Genomic DNA, 22,868 nt, shown 5'->3' on the forward strand with positions numbered 1-22,868 from the left:
TCAACGGATTTGGTTTACATGTGTACTTTATTTATACGTAATAATGTATCAAAATGCAGAATACTTGTGCCTAGTGTAGTTTAGACATGATTTCGTTTTTTGGGGTATTATATCATCAGGAAGATTATCATATATGTATGTTTAACAATAGAATAATAATTATGTACTCGTTATTCGTTGGCATAAAGCACAATGATCTATTATCGATTACCAGCAGCTAGGAAAATACTCGGAATAGAAATACGCGTCTGCTGCAGTTGCCCCTCACATGGATTCTAGAGACCTAATCCCAATATTTGCTCCTGCTTGTAGACACCATGATAGGCATTGCGAATTAGCACATAGGGGAAGCAGGACTCTAGGAGATCCATGGTGAGAAACGGTGATTGTTTGACAATCTCATCCAGCAGCAAATAGATGGACTCGCGATTGCGTGTCGCCTCCTTGTCCGACTCCTGCCCCAGACGCAGCAGCGATGAGCTGGCCAAAGCCAGGAATTCCTTCATGCGATCCTCCATATCGTTCTGTCCGCAAATGGTGAATAGCGCGCCGAAGATATTGTTAATCGCCGCCGACATGCAGTGTGTGTTATTCGAGTGGCCATCAATGGTGGCCCGGTAAAAGGAATGCTCGTTGCGTGCCAACTTTGGTATAGAGACAGCCACAAAGACCATCAGTAGACAAGCAGTCAAGTGTTCACCCTCATCAAATTCGGGTTTCTTTGATTTGAGTGTGGTGGCCAGCGTGGGATCCACCTTGCACAGCAGACCAGCCGCTGAAGCCATCTCGGAGGCGACACGTATCTGATCGCCGCCTGGCAAATGCTCCTGAAAGTCCTTGACCGAGCTCAGCAGGAAGGGAATGCGTTTGTCCAGCACATCGACCAACGCCTCGTGCACCAGATTCCGGAAACAGATGATAACACCAATGATTGTCATGCGTTGCAGCACACGATCCACATCCTGCAGCCGCTTGAACTGCTCCTTCATCACTTCGGGCTTATCGAAGCTGGTGCGCAGTGTGATCAGCACCTCTTTGTTGGTGCCCACCAGCGATTTGAGTTCCTGCACCTGGTTGGCAATGTGCCACATCAGAGTCTCATTCAAAGTCTTGATGCCATATGGACCAACGAGTTCGGCCAAAGCGCGCAGTTCGTTCAGATCGGAGAACTCTTGGGGATTGAAGGGCACCCAGCCTTCTGGTGAGATGGGTACAAACGCCTTCTGGTTAATCGAGAACACAATGTTTCCAGCGGAGACGCGACGCAGCAACACCTCACTATACCAAGTGTTGTAGAGAGCAGCAATGGTCTTCTCACCGTGCGAATCCAGTGCCTGTGTCTGTTGTAACAGACAATTGTTGAAGACACGAGTTATGTCGATGTGTACATAGTTTTCCACGGTCTGCAGTACATTCATGTAGGCGCGTACGCTGGCTAGCAGCTCAGAGGGCTTGGCAATCTCCATTGTCTCCTGGTTGAACATCACCATGCCAACCAAATCACGCGAGAAGCGATGCTCCAGATTCTGGCAGAGATATTCGCGCGGTGCAAAGGCAAACTCCCAGACATTGACAGTGGGGCAATAGTTGATGGCATAACAGAGCTCCGTGAGCGCCATGTGCAGCTTATCCATTGTGGTTAGATCCTCGCGTGTTTTGCGATAAGATTCGTCGCCCGGCTTGCGAATGTCATCGAAGTGCTTCGACTTAGATTTATCCTTCTTTTTGCGTGCCGATTGCACAGACAGTATCTTGGCACAGTGCTTGGGCAGCAAAGCATCGGCCATTGTGCATTGCTCATCGCAAATTGTGGTAATGATATTCTTTGCCTCCTTGGCCATCTCCTCCAGAAAGATGTTCACAACACTGAGCGAACGTTCGCGTATATGATGCCGTTCCTCGGGGCACATCTCGTGCGTGCAGTTCTGGAAATGACTGCAGATCAACGGGAATGCAATGATGAAGCGATTCTGTGCCGGAAACTCGAGGCACATGTGAAACTGATCGTCAAACATTTTGCTATAGAAACAGAATATGCTCAGATCCGACGTCTCCACGAGTATCTCATCCAGATTGTCGACGACGCGCGTGTGGAACACCATCGAATCGAGCAGACGAGCTAGTTCAATGTGCTCCGTGATGCGTAAAGCTGCTTTGCCCACACTCATGTATGTCTGCAGGCGGAACCAGTCCAGCCGGAAGGGTCTAAAGTAGAACAGTTCGTTGTCCTCCACCTGCTTGACGGTCAGGCCAGCAGCTGTGTTGTAGAGCGAGCTAAATATAATGCTCTCGTCCTCAGGACACATTTGCAGACTCTGCATACGTATGTTAAGATCCGTGGCATCGAAGCCCGATAAATATTGCACGTAATAACGCTGCATAACCTGACTGTACTTGCGCACTAGAGCACGCAGCTCCTCCATGTGGAAGAGTAGCTCAGGCAGCTGCCGATCAACAAGATCCTCGTTGCTCTTGCCTGCAAGAAAAAAAAAACAAATAATATTACACAGTCTCAACTTTATAATAAACTGCAGAGACTCACCTTTGTGCTTCAACAGCGGCGGATTGTCGTTGTGCCGTAGCAGCCAAAGAATCTCGTCGCGAGCCAGACACAAACCAATGAAGATGAATATCGCCTTGGGACCCAACAAGCCCGGCTGATCCGTCATTATCAGTGCCAATTCCTTGAGCGCAGTGCGCAAGAATTTCCGACGCTCACGATGCATCAATGCTGCTTTCTGGACAGCTGTGTTGTAAGCTTCCTTCACCTCCCCGATACGCTTGCTGTAGCCCTTAATGCCGTCAAATGTAGACTGAATGTATTGATGGATCTGCAGTACCTCATCACGGAAAAGCGCCACAACCCAGCTGCTCTCTAGCGCTGACAGCCAGATCTTATTCACTTCCGGGTACTGACCCAGCATTTGATGATTCAACAATAGTCCAAAGATTATCCAACGATCCATAGCCTCCAGGGAAATGTACTCACACGACATTGTATCTGTGCGCACGGCTTTCAGCAGGATTGCCGGATTGCCCACAAGACTGAGCTTCTGCATTTCACGCCATTTATCTGCGGGCAGATTACGCAGCGCATAGATGGAGGTGAGCGAGCGCAAGGCATTGGCCAGCAGCCGCTGATGGGGTATGAACTCCTCGCCAAGCTTCTTCAGCGGCACCTCGTAATCGAGTATCATCTGCCCGAGGCGTGGAAAGCCTGTGTCTGCCTGATTATTTTGCAGCTCATAGGCGGCATTGTAAAGACCCAGCACAGCTTTGCGATCCTCGACGCGGGACAGCACAATCATCAGCGAGACATAGGTGACCACCAGGTCCAAATAATTTTTAGTCAGCTCAAAGTTGAGTGTTATGTCCAAGTGGATTTGGCAAGCGTCCATGGTGGTCAGCAGTTCGCAGACATTGTCCTTAAAGTCTAGAAGATCGACAAACGTGTGGTAATACAGCGATAGCGACTTTATTATCTCCGCCTTGATGTTCACTATAGCGTTAAGACCCTTGACATCAATGTTGGGAAAGCGCTTCACAATGAATTTGATGGAGGACTCCAGGGACTTTTCGGAGAGGAAGCCCGGCTTCGATTTGGTGTCGCCGCATGCCTTTTTGATGTTGTAGATGCGCGTAAGTATTCCTAGGCCTCGGTCATTCAATATGATCAACTTTTCAGCTATCTTTTGCTGATTGGGAAAAATTGGGCGTGCCATTTTATCACTCTCCAATGAGATAGACAGACGCAGCTGTCTGTAGTTGAATCACCAAATAGATAATTTCAAATAGCGTAGGATACGCCAAACAACGGCGCCGAACGTTAGTCCAAGCTATTTGGTTTTCTTAATGCACTCGTATTTATTTACTGAACTTTTTACTTAACTAATTAAAACACGGCAACACAAAATGTACACATTCTTTTTTTTTGCGTTTATCGATAAATTGCATTCATTAACATAAATATTGAGTTGCGGTACTCGTTACTTGCGACGAGTACATGTAACTATTTTGCGTGCAGATATATCGATATACTTATCGGTATATTTAAGAAATAAGCATCTCACACACCAGAGCGAATAAATCGCAGCGGCAGCGGCGAATAAACCGCGGCGAATTTATTCGCGGTTTTTCTATTCGCTAAAATGTCTTCGTCAGATGAAGAAGTGGTTTTATTAACGTTGTTATTTGAAGAAGAAAATTAGAAAAATGCGTGAGTATTTAAAAAGATTGTTTTTTTTATTGCTTATTGTAGCATTATATTATTAAATTAGGAATAAAAGAGTTTGGGTACATCCCATAAATGCAGAGTGGCATTCCCATGAAGAGTTCACCATTACAGAAGAATGATTGGCAATCTTTTTAAGGTAATATTAACAGGGTGAATTTTCCTCAATACTCGCCAGTTCTTCTTCCATAATGAGTTCTGCAATTTTAAATTTTACTTGAGCCTGTCTCCTGGGACTGAATTTTTTAATGGTGTGGGCATACGCCATAAACAACATGTCAACACCGTCGTGCGTTTTTTTATTCTTTGTTAGCAAATATTCAATTTCATCCTTCACGGAGAACGTTGGTTGTGGTGTAGATCTTTTCAAGCGCTTCAATTCAGGGTTTTCAGTATCAACGGCAGGAATTGATACGATAGATTGGTTCAATTCATCATTGATCTCGTCATCCGATTCTGGTGATTCTTCTTTGCATTGAAAAGCTTCCGTGAATGAAAATGGTTCAGATGGTTCAATGCAACTGACATTCGAAGACGTTTTAGTAGACGAAATAAATGGACGAAAACTTTCCATTTGTTCGGCCCAAATCCATGTTTTATGAACAGCGGCTTGCCCTGTAGTACATTTTGTTGACCTCACATATTTTGAAAAGGAGTCTCGTAAATTTTTCCATTTTTTTTTTATTTCATCACCTAAAAATATAAAAAATTAATAATTAGTTATTTTTGATTTCACAGATTCCTTGCAACTGAAGACAGTTTTCATACAATTGGGCACAGCTATCGTGTTGGATTTTCTACAGTTGGTAGCATTATAACGGATGTTGGCGAAGCAATTGTAAAAAATTTAGAATCAATTTACATGCCTGAGCCAACTGAAACCATGTGGAAGCAATCGGCGGAAAATTTTTTAAGTGGCAGTTTCCAAATTACATTGGATGCAGTGAAAAACACTTTAGTATAAAACGATCAAAGAAAACTGGATCGACTACACAACTGTTTCATTGTACGAAAACTGGAATTGATTTGGTAAAGCAATATAATTACCACTTTCTTCCAGCTCCAATCCAATTTCGTTCCATATCTTGTCCTTTTTTCTGGTGTTTTTGTAGTCCTCGTCCTCCATATCGTACAATATTTTATGTTTTTTTACTAATTTAATAAGCAGCTCCACTTTTGCCATTGCTTCTATTAGTGCAATTGTAAATGACAACAAATGATAGCCATGAAAAAAGACATTGCGCATAAACAGCTAAACGCATAAACGTCACATGTGATGATTTTTAATAAATATTTTTTCAATAAAAGTGAATGATTATAAGTTAAAAACTGCGTCTCGTATTATATTATTATAATTATATTGTATCAAATCCAGAATATAGTAATTTAACATGTAAACAAGGCAAAAATTGAACACATGCATCACATGTGACGTCATCAGCGCAGAGCACGAGCAAATTTCTGCGCAATCTAATTTTATCGTTCTTGGCGGTAAGCGAAACAAACGCTACATGCGCGGTTGCGGAAAAAATTCGCCTTCAAAACGAATTCGCTTCGCTTTGGTGTGCATTCGCGCCGCTGCCGCTGCGATTTATTCGCTCTGGTGTGAGAGATGCTTGTTATTAACTACATATTGGAAAGTTTATAATTTAATAAAAATAACAGAAACTAAAAACAATTTTATTAATTTCTTTTTTGTATACACGATTTAAAAAAAAAAATATCTAAATACAAAAGAAGTGCATCCGAGTCGGCCATCACAAATTACGGTATATTTCGATATATTTTTGTACGTTAAATGGTACATTTTGAAACTTTACTTGCGGTCACTTTGATCAGCACATGTTGTTGCCATCACCGCAGTTTTTCCTCAGGAAATTCAGTTTGAAATAGAAGAGGTGCGTATAGGAATTTATAATATACTGAAAAATCTAAATATAAACAAGTGTTTAATTAATTAAATCAAACAGAAATGAGCGCTGCAAGAAAACTTGAGCGTGCTGACGTGTGTCGGGTGCCGGAGAACATCAACTTTCCTGCTGAAGAAGACAATGTGCTGCAGCAATGGCGTGACGAAAAGATCTTTGAGAAGTGCAGTCAGCTCTCAAAGGGAAAGCCCAAGTAAGAAATGCATGCAATTGTTGCATCAGCCAAACTTCTAATGACTCACAATTGTTTTTGTTGTTTTTTTTCATGACACCTAGATACACTTTCTACGATGGGCCACCATTTGCAACCGGCTTGCCGCATTATGGGCACATTCTGGCTGGTACCATCAAGGACATTGTGACACGCTATGCCTATCAGCAGGGTTACCACGTGGATCGTCGCTTCGGCTGGGATTGTCACGGTCTGCCTGTGGAATTCGAGATCGATAAGTTGCTCAACATCAAAGGTCCTGAGGATGTGGCAAAAATGGGCATTAAAGCGTATAACGCCGAGTGTCGCAAGATTGTCATGCGCTATGCTGATGAATGGGAAACTGTTGTGACGCGTGTGGGTCGCTGGATTGATTTCAAGAACGATTACAAGACATTGTATCCCTGGTACATGGAGTCCATCTGGTGGATCTTCAAGCAGCTGTTCGACAAGGGTTTGGTCTACCAAGGTGTCAAGGTGATGCCCTATTCAACTGCGTGCACAACATCGCTATCCAACTTTGAGGCTAATCAAAACTACAAGGAGGTCGTTGATCCATGTGTTGTGGTAGCTCTTGAAGCTGTAACGCTGCCCAACACCTACTTCCTGGTGTGGACAACAACGCCCTGGACATTGCCTTCGAATTTCGCCTGTTGCGTTAATGCTAAAATGAATTACGCAAAGGTGAGTTAAAATATTTTTCTTGCTTTAAATTTGCATATTTATTCATTCACTGTTTCTACGTCATTTGCCAGGTGCGCGATGTGAAGACTGATCGTCTTTATGTGCTCGCCGAGTCGCGATTGAGCTACGTCTACAAGACGGAGGCAGAGTACGAAGTGAAGGAGAAGTTTACGGGCGACAAGCTCAAGGGATTGCACTACAAACCGCTCTTCCCTTACTTTGCTCAACGTGGTGCTGAGGTAAAGGCGCATCGTGTGCTGGTGGATGATTATGTGACTGAGGATTCGGGTACTGGCATTGTCCATAATGCACCTTACTTTGGCGAGGACGATTACCGCGTCTGCTTGGCAGCCGGTTTAATCACCAAGTCCAGTGATGTCATTTGCCCCTTGGATGATAGCGGTCGCTTTACAGCAGAGGTGCCCGATTTCCAAGGTCAGTACGTTAAGGATGCGGATAAGAACATCATGGCCAGTTTGAAGGCCAGCGGCAATTTGGTCTCCAGCGGTCAAGTTAAGCATAGTTATCCATTCTGCTGGCGTTCGGATACGCCATTGATCTACAAGGCGGTTCCTTCCTGGTTTGTGCGTGTTGAGCACATGTCAAAGAATTTGCTGGCCTGCAGCTCTCAGACCTACTGGGTGCCCGACTTTGTGAAGGAGAAGCGTTTCGGCAACTGGCTGAAGGAGGCCAGAGATTGGGCTGTAAGTTTACATTGCTAGCTTGAAAACTCTCGTGATTAACGTATTGTCTTTTTAGATTTCTCGTAATCGCTACTGGGGCACACCCATTCCCATCTGGCGTTCACCGAGCGGTGATGAGACTGTTGTCATTGGCAGCATCAAGCAACTGGCAGAGCTATCTGGCGTGCTAGTGGAAGATTTGCATCGTGAGACCATCGATGACATTGAGATTCCTTCGGCGGTGCCCGGCAATCCTCCATTGCGTCGCATTGCGCCTGTTTTTGATTGCTGGTTCGAATCTGGTTCTATGCCATTCGCACAGCAGCATTTCCCCTTCGAAAATGAGAAGGACTTTATGAATAATTTCCCAGCTGATTTTATTGCCGAGGGTATTGATCAGACTCGCGGCTGGTTCTACACTCTGCTCGTCATCTCGACGGCCTTGTTTAACAAGGCGCCATTCAAGAACTTGATTGCCAGTGGTTTAGTTCTGGCCGCCGATGGACAGAAGATGTCCAAGCGCAAGAAGAACTATCCGGATCCCATGGAAGTGGTGCACAAATATGGTGCAGATGCTTTGCGTTTGTATCTAATAAACTCGCCAGTTGTTCGCGCTGAAAGTCTGCGCTTCAAGGAAGAGGGCGTGCGTGATATCATCAAGGATGTCTTCTTGCCGTGGTACAATGCCTATCGCTTCCTGCTGCAAAACATTGTGCGCTACGAAAAGGAAGAGCTGGGAGGCAAGTCGCTGTACACCTACGAGAGGGCACGCCATTTGCAGAGCATGGAGAATGCTTCGGTTATCGACGTGTGGATTTTGTCATTCAAGGAGTCGCTGTTGGAGTTCTTTGCCACTGAGATGAAGATGTACCGCCTCTACACTGTGGTGCCCAGACTCACCAAGTTCATTGATCAATTGACCAACTGGTAAACAGGCTCTTGATTACAATGTAAATCAGATAACTAAAATTTTTCTACTTTTAAGGTATGTGCGCTTGAACCGTCGTCGCATCAAGGGTGAAATGGGCACTGAACAGTGCATTCAATCATTGGATACGCTCTACGATGTGCTGTACACAATGGTTAAGATGATGGCGCCATTTACGCCTTTTTTGACCGAATACATCTTCCAACGACTGGTGCTGTTCCAGCCTAAGGGAACCTTGGAGCACACTGACTCCGTGCATTACCAAATGATGCCTGCGAGTCAACGCAAGTTTATTCGCAGCGACATTGAACGATCTGTTGCACTGATGCAGTCTGTGGTTGAGTTGGGACGCGTAATGCGCGATCGCCGTACTCTGCCTGTAAAGTATCCCGTTTCGGAGATCATTGTGATCCACAAGGATCAGCAGACGTTGGAGGAGATCAAGAGCTTGCAAGACTTCATCCTCAGCGAACTCAATGTGCGCAAGTTGACGCTCAGCTCTGAGAAGGAAAAGTACGGAGTAACATTGCGTGCTGAACCAGACCACAAGGTGAGCTATTAAAGCTTCTTTGTAAAAGTTTAAAATGCTAATTTAAATTTTCATTAATTGCAGACGCTGGGTCAACGCCTGAAGGGCAACTTTAAGGCTGTTATGGCTGCAATCAAGGCGCTGAAGGATGAAGAGATTCAAAAGCAGGTTGCCCAGGGCTACTTTAACATTTTGGATCAGCGCATTGAGTTGGACGAAGTGCGTGTTATCTATTGCACGTCCGATAAGGTTGGAGGAAACTTTGAAGCGCACAGCGACAATGAAGTGCTTGTTCTTTTGGACATGACACCCAACGAGGAGCTGCTTGAGGAGGGTTTGGCTCGTGAAATCATCAATCGCGTGCAGAAGCTCAAGAAGAAAGCACAACTGATACCCACTGATCCTGTTATCATCTATTATGCCCTAAGTGCCAGCAAGAATGCCAAAAAGGAAGTCCTGGAAACACAAGCTCAATTGGAAAAGGTGCTAGTCAACTATGCGGCTATGATCAAGGGTGCCGTCAAATCGGAGTTCATACCATTTAATGCGAAAGAGGCTGCCACGAAACGTCCTATCATCACGGAGCTGGTTGATCTCAAGGGCGTCGATCTAACCCTTACCATTTGTTCCACGGAGGAGCTACAACTGCCGACACTGGCGTGGCTAAATGTTACGCTAGCTGGTGAGCTGCAACCGCGATTCGTCAACAGCAATAAGGCTTCCATATTGCTGCAGCATAATGTCAACAAGGAATACATCACATTGGAAACGCTGCGCACTGAAGTTGAGGTTCTTTTTGGTCTTTATGGCATCAACTATGAACTGTATGTGGTTGATCAGCAGAAAAAGGTTACGGAACTGAAGACTATCGATAAAAGCCTTAGTGGAAAGCTGCTTGTACTTACGCGCAATCCGGAAGCTCTACGCAAATCAACGGACTATGTGGTTGATGCAGCTCCCTATTCAAAGTTCGTCAATCAATCTGGAAGCACAGTTTTTACTGAGAACCCCAAGGGTCACAGTCTGTTGTAGATCCGAAAACTCTATGGAATGACAGGTTGCTTAGTATTTATTTACATTGTAAACTGAAATACGAAATAAAAACTAAACTTTTTGAAAAAGTTTCAAATAATAACAGGAAAATGTATTTTATCGTTAAATTATTCCTTGTCTGAGTGCTGAAATTGGTTCATCCAAAATGATTATAAAAAGTAAACGCACAAATATATTTTTTTGTAATTTTTTATTTTTATTGAAATCGCTTTTATTCGTTATATTATTAGATATTATATATGGTTTTATCATATATATCGGCTTGCCATAAACGTGTGTATTATGTGTTTTGTTCTCTTCTGCTTTGTGTACGATTAACTTTTGTTGTTCAATTTTTCTTATTATTTTTGTTTTTTAGACTTAGCTTCATTCTGCATAGCCTGAAGCTTATGCATTGCTTTGTGGAGACGATTTCGTACATTTAATACAAATATTGATCATAATTTATTTCAAGTGTTAATTTCAAAGTGTTTCTTTTTTGTTTTTATCAATCTGCTCAATCAGTGTCAATATCAGATCATAATACAAACATGAGTTTTAACGAATTGAAAGTGTGTGTACAATATTGTTGCCTCTGGAAAAATTGAAAAATTTACACCTCGATCCTGAAGAACAAAATATACATACTGAGTAAATTTAAGCACAATTGAGTAGACGTAGATACATATTTCAGTCACAATTTTGTTTTTAGCTGATTTCAATAATTTCATTTTAGGTTTTTGGTTAATAATGCTGCTTAATTTTACTACATATACATTTATATACGTTTGCTGCATTTATACAATTCGTTTTTTTTTCTTTAATTTTTTGTTTTGTTTTTCTTTTTGTGTAAAATAGTATTTTATATCATTTTGGAAAACGTGAAATTTGGTTTTCTTGATGCTTTTTCTTTACACAACATTTCGCATGTCTCTATCGATGCATATACATATATTCGAATTATACTTTTGCTTAGCCTTTAATGTATATTATTATATATATTTCTATATATATATGCTTCTGTTTTTCTTTCGGTTCTTTTCTTTTTTTATATTTATAATTTTATTTAATAAAATTACTAACACTTTAGCTAACTTCTACGTTGTATTCTTAACTCCTTGCTCACTTTGCTCACTTTCACATTATTTAAGTGCTACGTTTTTGTTTTTATTTGTTTCGTTTTTACGAGTTTCTTTTCTTTTTTCTTTCATTAACCTATGCCTAATCCTTAGTGACGATGTGTAGTTTGAGTGTGTCTATATTACAAGGTGTATTTAGTTTATATGTATGTATGTATGTATGTCATATGGGGGATTGTGGGGGATTGGTGAATTATTTGTTTTTATTTTTATGTTCAAGACTTAAATACGAGTATGCGTACTTAGTTTAAATGCTAGTTTATTTATATCTCAATAGTCAATAGTTTAGTTTCAGTTATAAATAGTTTAATAATATGTATATAATTATAAACAAATAAAACACTTTAGCAAAAGTTAAAGTTCGTGTATTGAAAGTGATTTAAAAAAAAAATAATTAAAAGTTTTAAATAAAATTCGGAAAAACCTTAATCTCTAGCATTCAGATTGAAGGCATTAAAAACTGCATTGCTTTTACAAATTAACATGGCAAATATGTTAAACTAAATATTGCATTTTAAAAAACTAAAATCTTAATAGACTAATTACAACAGAAAGCGTTATGAGTAAAGTACTTTGCTGTTTTGTCAACGTTCGATTTCCATTTCGATTTCGGTTGCGATTTGAGTTTGCATTTCGTTTCTTATTCTTTTTTTTTATTTTTGCAACATTTCAGGTCGTCAGGTCAAATGAAATGTTAGAAATATATCACAATTTGTAAAAAGTATTAATGCATTTTGCCTTCGGAATAAAAATGATTAAGAAATAGTAGTAGCAGGGTTTTGGTAGACAGAGTTCGTCAATTTAGGGCTTTTGATTTTTGGCTGTCGAAATTAAGTATACGCGTTTAGAATAAATTCGAGCATTTTGTGAGTCTAAAACAAAATGGGTTTTAAACAATTAAATATATGTTTAACGCGCGCTTTGTTAAGTGTGTTTAAAGCATGATTAAGTAATTGATAATAAGCTTGTATGTGTGTGTGAGTGTGAGTGCGAGTATGTATGTATATACAAAGCATTTATGAAAATGAAGCTTGTCGCTTTTCTTTCGCTTTTTTTTCGTTTTCTTTTCGTTTGGAGTAGGAATATGGGCTAGGCTGGGGCTTAGGGGGACTCTTTCAACTTTTTACATTAATTTATGATTTATATATTTAATAGATTACTTAGTTGAGTATGTAGTATTTACTTATATGTTGTCAATATTTCGTTTTTTATTTATGTATGTTCTTGTTGTTGTTGTGTAATACTTGTTTGACATTGAATGCAACTGGCTAATTAGACTTTAGTAGACTAAAAACACAAAGGCGCTGTCTTCATTCATTCTGTCCTTCTGCTTCTCGTCCTCGTCGTACATTTACTATATGTATTGTGTGGGGAGGAAGCCTTGAAGCTTTTGAAATTTTAAAAAAATTACATTAATTGTTTACATCTGGACTAATCATATGCCTATTGTTTAGCCTAAACTCAACATCAACATACATATCATTATTTTGTTTTTGTTTGTTTTTTTATCGTTTACATCCATTTATATAGAAATTTATGTAGTTTTTGCCGAGGGTTTTCTTTTGCTGCTGCTGCTGTGGCTGCTGACTAATACTAAACTTTAAATGCTATTAAAGTTTATATTAATTATTTAAGTTGAAGTGTATTTTGTAGTGTACTTGTGTCTTGTGTGTATTGTGCTGTTGTATTTCACCTAGATAATTACAAAAACTGCTCCTCAGTTGCCTCGCTGCTCTTCCTCTGCTGATTGGCGGCAATCTTTTCCACGGCTATCAAGTAGTCCAAGTCCTCTTCCTGCTCCACCTCACCATCCGGCCCGTATTCATACTCTTCACCAGCTGCTTCACTTTCTAGCTCCAGCTCCAGGTCTTGCTCCTCCACTCACGCACTCACTTCACCATATTTCTGCTGTTGTCGGCGATTCGAGCTCATTCGGTGGCTGTTGCCAGACTTACGACGCTTGCGTTTGGCATCGCGCTGAAAGGCCACATTGCCAGGATCATCGGCCAGCTGCGGATACTTGTGTATGCTGTGTATATCTATGCCAATCCAGCCATCCACATCTCCATGCTGTATCAGCTCCTCCTTCTCCTCCTCGGTCCAATCGCCACGACCCTGGAAACCAGCTGCCACCAGCTGTTTCTCCAGCTCCCAGGCACGCTCCACAGCACGCTTATGCGCATGCTTCAGGATGCGATGACGCTCCTGCTCGGGGTCCACGCCATACTTGATGATGACCACAGCCTCGGGGCCATGGAGACGCAGTTCCTTTGCTGCACTGCCACCATGATCGCTAATCTCGTGTGTTGATATGTTAAACATGCCACCCAGGCGACGCAGTTCTTCGTTATCGTCGCGGAGCTTCAGCACATTGTCCTTGACAAAATAGAAGACATCCTGATCGTGTATGCTAAAGTGCAGATCCAAGAAGTACGAGTTGTTGAACACCGAGCTAACCACATCCTGCACAACGCTATTCGAGCCATCCACAACGCTGACCAGTGCACGTCCGCCGATTCTGGAGAGCAACACACCTTCACCGAACACAGCACGACGATAGCTGACACGTGGCAACAGATTGCGCATCTTAGGCTCCATTTTCAGCAGTGGCTTGGGCGCGAAATCGAAGTCACTGAACTTCTCGTTGGTCTTCTCCACAATGCACTCGAGACCGGAGATCACACCGAAGTCGGGCGCCAGTGTATTGGACTTAATGCTGGCCTGAGGTGTGTACTGCGATAGCTTGGTGTAACGATTGCTCTGCATGTTGTTCAGTTCGTAGCCAAAGAGTCGCAGCCAGGCATCCAGATCGATCATGTAATCCTGTGGCTTGTTGCGATTGATGGGATCGTTGTTGTGATAGCGGTAGATAAACACATCGGTGGGATTGGACATTTCGGTGGCCAGGGTCTCCCAGAGCGGTGTCATCCATTGACCAACCGTGGGATCGTATTGTCGTCGCTCTGTGTAGATCAGTTTGGTGTGCGGATCAATGAGACCGCCATGGAAATCGATGGGCACAAAGAAGTCGGGCTTGGTGTCCTTAATGGTGCGACCGAAAGGCGTGCGCTTAACCTCCTTGACAATGCCGCCATTCATATCGAAGAAAGCGAGAGGCGAACCATTCTGATCGGTGGCCACATAGTAACGCTGCTCAGCATGCTCCAAGGCAATCAACATATCACGATCATCATAGTAGAACTTCATGGTCTTGCCCTGCTCGGGGAAGTGCACGTGACTGACCAGATTGGGTGTCTTGGGGTTGGCATAGAAGTACTGGGTAACGTTGCCCTTGCTATCGTGCCAAGCGACCAGGCGGCTACGATCATCGTAGTAGTACCAGCTCTGGAAACGATCGCGTTCAAAGGCATGAATCAATTGACCACGATTGTTGTAGCGATACTTCTGTTCACCACGACGCACCACAAAACCACGAGCATCGTAGTTGTTGAACTCAATGTCGCCCACTTTGATGACACGATCGCCAATATCATAGCCCAGGTTGATCTTCTCGCCCTGATCAACAATGCCCACAGTGTTGCCATTCTCATCATACAAATATTTCCAGTTATTGGTGCCCAACACCTCAATCACATGACCATCGGCATTGTAGTTGATCTTATCGAAGGCTGTCGATCTTCCGAAAGTTGTCTTCTGTGACTTGATGCGATTGCGCAGATCGTAGTCGAGTTCCAGGCGGAACACATCGAAGCTCTTGATGTTCATCAGCACGCTCTTCACACGACCATGTTGATCGTAATCCACAATGGTAAAGAATTGTTTGGCTGAGTCTTGGATGACGGTGCGATTGAAGGCATTGCGTGTGATCTTCAAATCCTGCACCACCTCGAGTTGTCCCAGATTCTGGCTGTACTTGTAGCGGGTGGTGGGTAGCTCCTTATCATCGATTGCCATCTCAATGCCGCTCAAGCGTGCATTGCCATCGTAGGCATATTTGTAGTGAGCAGAAGACAATGAATTCTTGGAGCCAAAGCGTAACTTCTCATCCTTGAGTATGCCAGCGTGATACTTGAACTCGCGACGCAGTTCAAAGCCTGGCTCCTGCACCTCTACGGACTTCACCAGACTGGTGCTCTCCTGATACGTGTAGTGTGTGCTGAAGAGTCCAGCAAGAATGGTCTCAAGACGTCCGGCTGCATCATGCACAAAGGCAACCTTGCCCGATTGATGTGGATGGATCTTAGCGAGTATTTGTCCCTCATCGTTGTACAGTATCTCGAATGGGTGGCGATTGATGGGCGAGTAGTATTGATACTTGAAGAAGCCAAGCGATGTTTGCAGCGAGAACGAATGAATGTGTCCGCGTGGCGTTGTCAAACTCTGCAATGCACCCGCATCGTCGTATTGCAGCAAATAGTCTGATCTGCGTGGCGTGGTGACCTTAAGCGGCAGCGAACCAAACATGTCCTTAAAGGTGTAGACCATCGACGAACCATCGCCATACTTGATCTCATTGAGGCGTCCGTTGCGATCAAAGGTGTAGGCCTCCTGCAGCACACCCCACTTCCAGCTGACCAAGCGGCCAAAGCGGTCGTACTCGAGATCCACGTCGGCATAATCGCCCGACTGCGGACGGAAACTGACAGGACGTGAGGTGCGATCATAGGTAACATTGAGAAGTTCCTGCTTGTCGTCGACCATCACCACAACTGATTGCGTCTCACGATCGTACTCCAGGGTCAGCACATTGTCGCCATTGACGCGCAATTTGCGTCCCACCTCGGTGACGGGGCGTGGAGCTCCCTTGTTCTGTTTGCCTGGCTGCAGCGGCTGCTGGCGACGCACAAAGTAACGCCACTCGAAACGATTAGCCAGATCGCCGGCAATCTCGGTGCGCTGCTTGGCGGGCACTGGATAACTTTCGCCTAGCAGAGGGCTCTGTTCGGCCAGGATGGTGTACGGCATGACTTCCATTTGCAGATTGTGTCCCCATGGTGTAATGCTGGTGGTGGAGCCATCCATGCCCACCGTAGTACGCGACTCGGCGGCGCCATTCTTCACCACAACTGTGGAACCTTGAATGAGCATAGAGATCTCCTTCTGTGCATTCTCTGAGACCTTAACCTGGGCACCTTTCACACTCAGATCGAAGGTGAGCTCAATGACACGTCCGGTGGGAGTCACAGCCGAGGTCAAGCGACCAAACTCATCGTAGTTGTAGACATAAGAACGTCCGGTGGAGTCCAGTTTAGTCTTTAGCAGTCCGGTGGGTCCATGATACTCGTAGGTGACGTTGTAGTTATCAGGAGTGCTCAGCTCGTGCAGCATCTTCATGCGCGTCATTCGCAGTCGGCACTTCTGACCCTTGGTATTCTCAATCGAGTTCACCTGCGAGGTGTAATCGCGCAGCAGGAACACCTTGTTGCCCGCCGCATCCGTCACAGTGCTCAGTTTGCCATTGGAGGTGTTGACGTTGTAGGTGAACACATAGGTAGTCTCGCCTGTTAAGATGTTCCTGGTGGACACGTGTTGGCCGAAGCGATTGAAGATGTAAATCTCCTGCATGTCGGGTGCGTAGATCTCGTATTCACGCGACGGACTCGCCTCCGGAATGCTGGACATGACCGAGCGAATGCGATAATTGGCCTGATCAGCAATGTGCACATGGCCGTCGGGTGTTACAGCCAAGGCGGCAATCGTGTTGAACTTGGCACTCGTGGCCAAATAGTGATCAGCTTCGAAGCAATCGCAGCCACGCTCCAGGCAATTGCACTTGGACTCAGCGCCCGCAAATGAAGCAATGCGTCCATCGGTGCCAATAACGCGCACGCGATTAATGCGCTGTGAATCGCTTTCGGCAACAAACAGTTCACCCAGAGGGCCAAAGGCAATGGACTGAGGCATCACGAGGGTAGCGTGTGTGGCCAACTCTGCATCGTAGACAGTGGAGGCTGTGGCGCAATGTTGCACACGTCCGGAAATCACGCGAACTCGGCCATCAGGGGTCATGCGTAGGATCATGTGATCGTCAATAATGTGCAGAGTGTTATCCATGGGCGAAACAGCCAGCTCGGTGGGCCAACGCAAGTGCATCTCCTCCAGCTTGAGCGTGCCCTCGCAGGGAATGGGCTTCCAGTGGGACTTGTGCATGTGATTGCCAATCAAGGTGCTCACGATGCCATCGCGATCGACCATGCGAATGTTGGTACCATCAGCAAAGTACAAGATATTATCGCTGGAGATGGCAATACCCTTGGGATAGGCGAGCTTGGCATCCTTGGCCAAGGCGCCATCACCGCAATGCGCTTCATCTCCGGGCAGACATCGCTCACCGGAGCCCACAACGGGTTCCCAGTTCTGTTCCGGACGGTCGTAGTCGCTCATGTTGCGAACGCGGATAATCTGATGAGATTCGGGGTCAGAGATATACAGTGTGCCATCCAAAGGACTTAGTGCCATGTGATAACGATACGACACTCGGGTGGCGTTCAGTTTAACCACAGTGCGAATGGTGCCGTCGGTCATGATGCGACGAATGTAATTAAAGTCGCCCACAAACAGACTGCCATCGGGAGCGGCGGCCAGAGCTACGGGAGCAAGCAGACGCTGCTTCAAAGCATAACCATCGCAATCCTGGCACTCCAGTGGACGCTGATGACCATCACCCATGGTGGTGAGGATGATGCGGGGTTTGTTGCGCAGATAAATGTTCGAACCGTCGCCCTTTTGCAAAATGCCCTCGTGGAAATTGTAACGATGATGGATGTCCAAGTTCCAGCCACCCACCTCAGAGATAGACATGTCGTGGCCACTCAATTTGGTGGTCTGTATATCCCAGACAATGTCTTTGCAGTCCGTGTACTGATAACCGACCTTAACGACCGCAGTGGTGACGCCATAGACACGCTGTCTGTAGATGTTCAAGCGATTCCAGGCGTAGGTGAACTTGATGCCCGGGTCTGCCTCAAACACACGCTCAAACAATATGCCCTCGATGGTGATGCGCAGATGGATCAGATGCAGTGTTGCAGGAATGGTGTCCGGTGTCAATTGCAGTTTGATCGTTGACAAATAGCCAGCAGCGCGTGACGAGTGATAGACGAGATTCAAACCTGTGCCGGGAATTTGCAGGGATTCCTGAATGACCTGCGACTCGGCGAGAATGGCACTGCGATCGGGGCAGGCGCCTTGGAAGCCATGTTTCCAGGAGGCCAACACCACCGGCTTCATTTGATCGTAGTCGTGGGAGAAGCAAGTGTGTGTGGTTGTGGTGGCCAAAGCCTTTTCATCGGACATGCTCATGACCATCACATCGATGATGACAACCTCGTTCCATGGCACCTGGACAATGCGTGACTGGGGCCGGAACGGGGCACGTCCAAACTGCAGCGTCACAGCACCGCCACCGTTCACCATCAGATCGAACCAGCCATCGTCGCGGGTGAGGGTGAATCCTTCCAGTACAGTTGTGGTGGAGACACGCACGCCAACCAGTCCCATGCCCAGGGAGGTGACAACGCGTCCGCGAATAACTGCTGATCGGCTGTGGGGGATAAAAGCGAAATGGATTAGACGAATCTCATAAGGATGTTGGATGAGGTTTCTCTCTATATGTACAGCTACTCGTACAAGCATATCGAACTGAGGATTCGCAACTACTTTTTCTTTTTTTGTTGGCAAATAAAATGATGCGATAAGTACAAATCATAATGATAATTCACACGCACATAACATAAGACTCGTATCAACACATAAAGGTTTACAATTTGAACAATATATATTATATAGAGTTATATAGTAGTATATAGTAAGTATGTATGTTTGGTATGTCGCATTGTATGATGACCTAGCATTGACCTAAATACAACATTTCCATAGCTTATACATATAAAATACAAGTACGAGTACGAGTGTACTATATATTAAATAATAATGAAATAAACCCAAAATACTTGATTGTCTGGTTGTCTGGGATCTTCCCACCCACATAATTAAGTAAAAATAATTTACTAACTAACACAAAATGCGCTTATCAAAATATATTCTACTTAAATAAACCAATCGAAAATAAAGGAAATGAAAATGTACCAAACAACCACTGATAATTATGTTAGTAATCAGAATTTAGTATAAAGTAGTAGTATTTTTTTTTAGTATTTTAGTACCGGTTTTTCGCTTGTTGTTTTTGGCTTACCTTGCATTGAAATAATTCCAAAAAATGCTGTTAGTATTTGAATTTGATTTACAGCGAGAACAAGTAGCGAATGGAATTCGTTAGTTATTTGCAAAGCATTTGGAATTGGTTCGATTCATTCGAGTTTGTGTGTGTTTTTGGTTTTTGGATGGGAAATTAGTAGCGAGTAGTAGTAGCGAGTAGCAGTAGTAGTAGCGAGTAGGAGGAGCGAGTGGTAGTAGTAGTAGTAATAGTAAGTTATTTTTATTTATATTTCGGATTAAAGGGCACGCGTGTTTGAGAAGAAAAAAAGAGCAGAGAGAAAATATTTGAATTAGCATGGTTGTCTAGAGTATCTTTCACTAGAATTTGTTTGTGTTATGAAACCCGTCACAAAATACAATTGATTCCTACATTCTCTTCGTTTCGATCATTTGCCGAAATCCTAGCAAAACCCTTCACAAGAACCCTTGAACTTTTGTTTGTTATATCGGATAGTTCTGGACAATTCGTTTGCTCGGCATCAGTTGTAAGCAGTAAATGGGTTTGGTGATTGTGATATTCTCTCCTTGTGAAAGGCATTCTTAAAATTAATGCTTAAACTAAGCTACACCATGATTAATATAAACTAATTAACTTAAATGTAAGGAATACTTAATTTGAAACCTTGTACCTTAAAAATGTTTGATTTGATTGGATTTGTTTAGTATTTCTTTTTTTTTGGGTAAGTTTTTAAACAAAGGACATATAAGGATTTATATTTACAAGATTTAGATTGGGATTTTGATTGGTTTTGTGTATGGATTGTATATTTTTATCGGGATTTGTTTTAGACGAGGGCACGAAAACGAAAAACGTAAATATTTAAACATATAAAAATATTAATTATGCAAACTATTTTGATTATTATTTGATTGGTTGTAAGTACGTATATATATATATATATATAGATAATCCAGCTAAATGTTTTGTATAATATACAGGAATTATTATTTTTATCTGAGCTCGTTGCCAATTCAGTTAACTGACTTAGTCAGCAATTTTCACTTATTTTTTGTTCTTGACGAATTTAACTAATTGGCTACAAGAAAGCACCTACCTCTCGTTAAAAGCTTCCAGTTTGGCGTAGTTTTGCAGACTGCTCTCGTCGATCAGGAACTTCATGCGCTCAAAGAACGAGGCGGTAATTGCTGGTGGCTGCTTTCTCAAGAGCACATCAATGGGCTTGGGTGCGGAGACACACAGCTGGGAGTTCTTACAGACGTGGCTGGCACAGCACTCGGGATCTTCACAGTCAACTAGGCCATCTGAGTGAAGAATAGTAAATTTAGCACGGTTCAAACGGGAATTAATATCCAAACTTACCTTTATCATTGTCCTTGCTGTCGCCGCAGTTCAACTCCAGAGCGATGCCACAATCGGGTCCATCCCAGCCCTCGTAGCAACGGCATTCCCATTGTCCTTCCCCACTGACTCGACATTGGCCATGTGCCGCACAACTGTTGGGACAACCCTCGATGGTGCAATGCTTTCCATTCCAGCCGGTGACACAAAGACATGTTCCATTCTTGCACTGGCCATGCTCGTTGCAGCGACTGTCGCAGAGTCGTGTGTTGCAATAATCTCCGCCCCATTCGGGATCACAGGCGCAAGCATCGCCCTCGCAACGTCCATGCTGACCGCAGTCCAGATCGCACAGCTCCTTGGAGCAATCGTCGCCACTCCACTTGCTCTCGCATGTGCAGGTCTGTGTGTCCAGATCGAAAGTGCCATGGCCAGAGCAGTCGGGTAAGCATTGCAGAGCATCCTGATCCATGGTAGCGCAGTCCACGCCCTTCCAGCCCTTCTTGCAAATGCAAGTGCCGTCAGCGCAGAAACCGTGTCCAGAGCAATTCGGATGTGGGCAGTCCACTGTGAATAGTAAGGAAAAGTGGAATTAGCATTTATTTATAAGAAGAGAACACGGGTATAAGGTTGTCTGGGGTTTCAGCTAAACTAAGTTCTACCTTCTTCGCAGAATTTGCCCTTGTAGCCGCGCATGCATTGGCACTTGCCGCTAACGCAGTGACCATGACCATTGCAATCAGCAACTTCGCATTCATCGTGGCGCAGGGAGCATTCCTTGCCCTTCCAGCCGGGATTGCAAATGCATTCGCCATTGGTGTAGTCGCCATGCTGCGAACACAACACTGGACAAACACTTTCACTGCAATCGTCGCCACCAAAACCGGGATTACACTGACAATGCCCAAGCAGACACTGTCCATTGCCGGAGCAACCATTGGGACAGTTTTGTGTCATGTCCTCGGCAATGGCTGCATAGAAGGTCAATTCCTGGACATCCCCATCATCGTTGTAGAGCGAAACGAACCAATGACCTGGTTCCATGTAGCGTGTGACTTCGCGAGTTATCGAAAGCTGCAGTTGGGCAAGCGATCCATGAATGATGCGTGCGATGAGAGTGTGTGGCACATAAAAGAGTGAAAGGTGAGAGATGAACAATTAAGTTAGTCAAGGCATTAGTAGACATCGATCGAATGTGAGCAGCGGCGTTTTACTTACGTGTGCCGCTCGTGCGGTGCGTGTGCTCACACTAAAGCCACTCAGCACCTCCTTGAAGTGATATTGAGTGTGTGTGGGTAAAGCATTGCGACGCCCATAGACACCAATGGATGCACCTCGCGGTATGGTATAGTCGAACTTGACATACGCCGGTTCCGATTGATAGAATTGCATGTTCCAATAACTGTACGGTTGTATCTCCTTTGTCAACTTCTGGCCCAATGTTATCTGGCCGAAAGTGGTGCCATCTGGTGGAAAACTACGCGCTGGGAATGTGCGAGCACCTAGTGATTTGTTTTGGGATTTGGAGCAAGCGTAAAACGCGGCAGCAATGTGTGGATGGATAGACAAAAACAAAACAAATGTTGGGTTAGTTATTGCAGTATTAACTTACAACTATAATGTGATTTTTATACAGTATATGTACATAAATTATGATGAAAAGTGGTTGATGCTTGAGATATCTTTCTATTTACATATAAAATTTATAACCTATTTAATGATCCTTCAGAATAACAATAGATTTGATTCTTTCAGAATGAGAAAGAAGACTCTAAAAATTGGATCTTCAAAGGAAAAATGAGCTGATTTTGTAAGTTCATTTCCTTAATACTACTTCCCCAGTGAGTGTCGATGACAATGCTGCAGATTTACAAAGCCAGATGTTGATGCCATATATTCATGCTTAAAGACAATTTATACAGATGCCAAAGTATGAAATAATGACAAGGATTATCAAGGTAAAAATGAAGAGGATTGCTATGCAATGTTATGTATGAGTTCAAATAAATATGGCTTAAAATATAA

General features: G+C 43.9%; 4 protein-coding genes across 8 annotated transcripts in view; 1 reads left to right on the forward strand and 3 right to left on the reverse strand.

The window, feature by feature from the left end:
* Positions 1-16: 16 nt before the first annotated feature.
* Positions 17-3,944, reverse strand: LOC117566950 (membrane-associated protein Hem). The gene is made up of 2 exons (XM_034246582.2): positions 2,543-3,944; positions 17-2,476 (listed from the first exon to the last, which is right to left on the reverse strand). Exons 1-2 carry the CDS (start codon positions 3,720-3,722, stop codon positions 276-278), a joined length of 3,381 nt encoding a protein of 1,126 aa, XP_034102473.1. The 5' UTR covers positions 3,723-3,944; the 3' UTR covers positions 17-275.
* Positions 3,945-4,223: 279 nt separating this feature from the next.
* LOC117567879 (uncharacterized) lies at positions 4,224-5,419 on the reverse strand. Its single transcript, XM_034248148.2, has 2 exons — positions 5,279-5,419; positions 4,224-4,924 (listed from the first exon to the last, which is right to left on the reverse strand). The coding sequence occupies exons 1-2, from the start codon at positions 5,412-5,414 to the stop codon at positions 4,377-4,379; spliced, it is 684 nt and encodes a 227-aa protein (XP_034104039.1). The 5' UTR covers positions 5,415-5,419; the 3' UTR covers positions 4,224-4,376.
* Positions 5,420-6,011: 592 nt separating this feature from the next.
* LOC117567869 (isoleucine--tRNA ligase, cytoplasmic) lies at positions 6,012-10,341 on the forward strand. The gene is made up of 7 exons (XM_034248136.2): positions 6,012-6,129; positions 6,202-6,352; positions 6,436-7,054; positions 7,126-7,758; positions 7,814-8,664; positions 8,723-9,215; positions 9,279-10,341. Exons 2-7 carry the CDS (start codon positions 6,204-6,206, stop codon positions 10,224-10,226), a joined length of 3,693 nt encoding a protein of 1,230 aa, XP_034104027.1. The 5' UTR covers positions 6,012-6,129; positions 6,202-6,203; the 3' UTR covers positions 10,227-10,341.
* Positions 10,342-12,781: 2,440 nt separating this feature from the next.
* The window catches only part of LOC117567867 (teneurin-m), a 145,863-nt gene continuing 135,776 nt past the window's right edge, over positions 12,782-22,868 (reverse strand). For 2 of the 5 annotated variants that reach the window (XM_034248134.2, XM_052004188.1), the window contains 6 exons: positions 22,062-22,345; positions 21,506-21,917; positions 20,865-21,410; positions 20,599-20,806; positions 19,521-19,547; positions 12,782-18,869 (listed from right to left, as the gene is read on the reverse strand). In XM_034248134.2, coding sequence (XP_034104025.1) covers positions 13,247-18,869; positions 19,521-19,547; positions 20,599-20,806; positions 20,865-21,410; positions 21,506-21,917; positions 22,062-22,345 — 7,100 coding nt within the window. In that variant the 3' untranslated portion in view covers positions 12,782-13,246. The remainder of the gene's footprint in view (positions 18,870-19,520; positions 19,548-20,598; positions 20,807-20,864; positions 21,411-21,505; positions 21,918-22,061; positions 22,346-22,868) is intronic. The other 3 variants (XM_034248135.2, XM_052004189.1, XM_052004190.1) reach the window with 2 other exon arrangements.

The sequence above is a fragment of the Drosophila albomicans genome, chromosome 3, assembly GCF_009650485.2.
Source record: "Drosophila albomicans strain 15112-1751.03 chromosome 3, ASM965048v2, whole genome shotgun sequence".
NCBI lineage: Eukaryota > Metazoa > Arthropoda > Insecta > Diptera > Drosophilidae > Drosophila > Drosophila albomicans.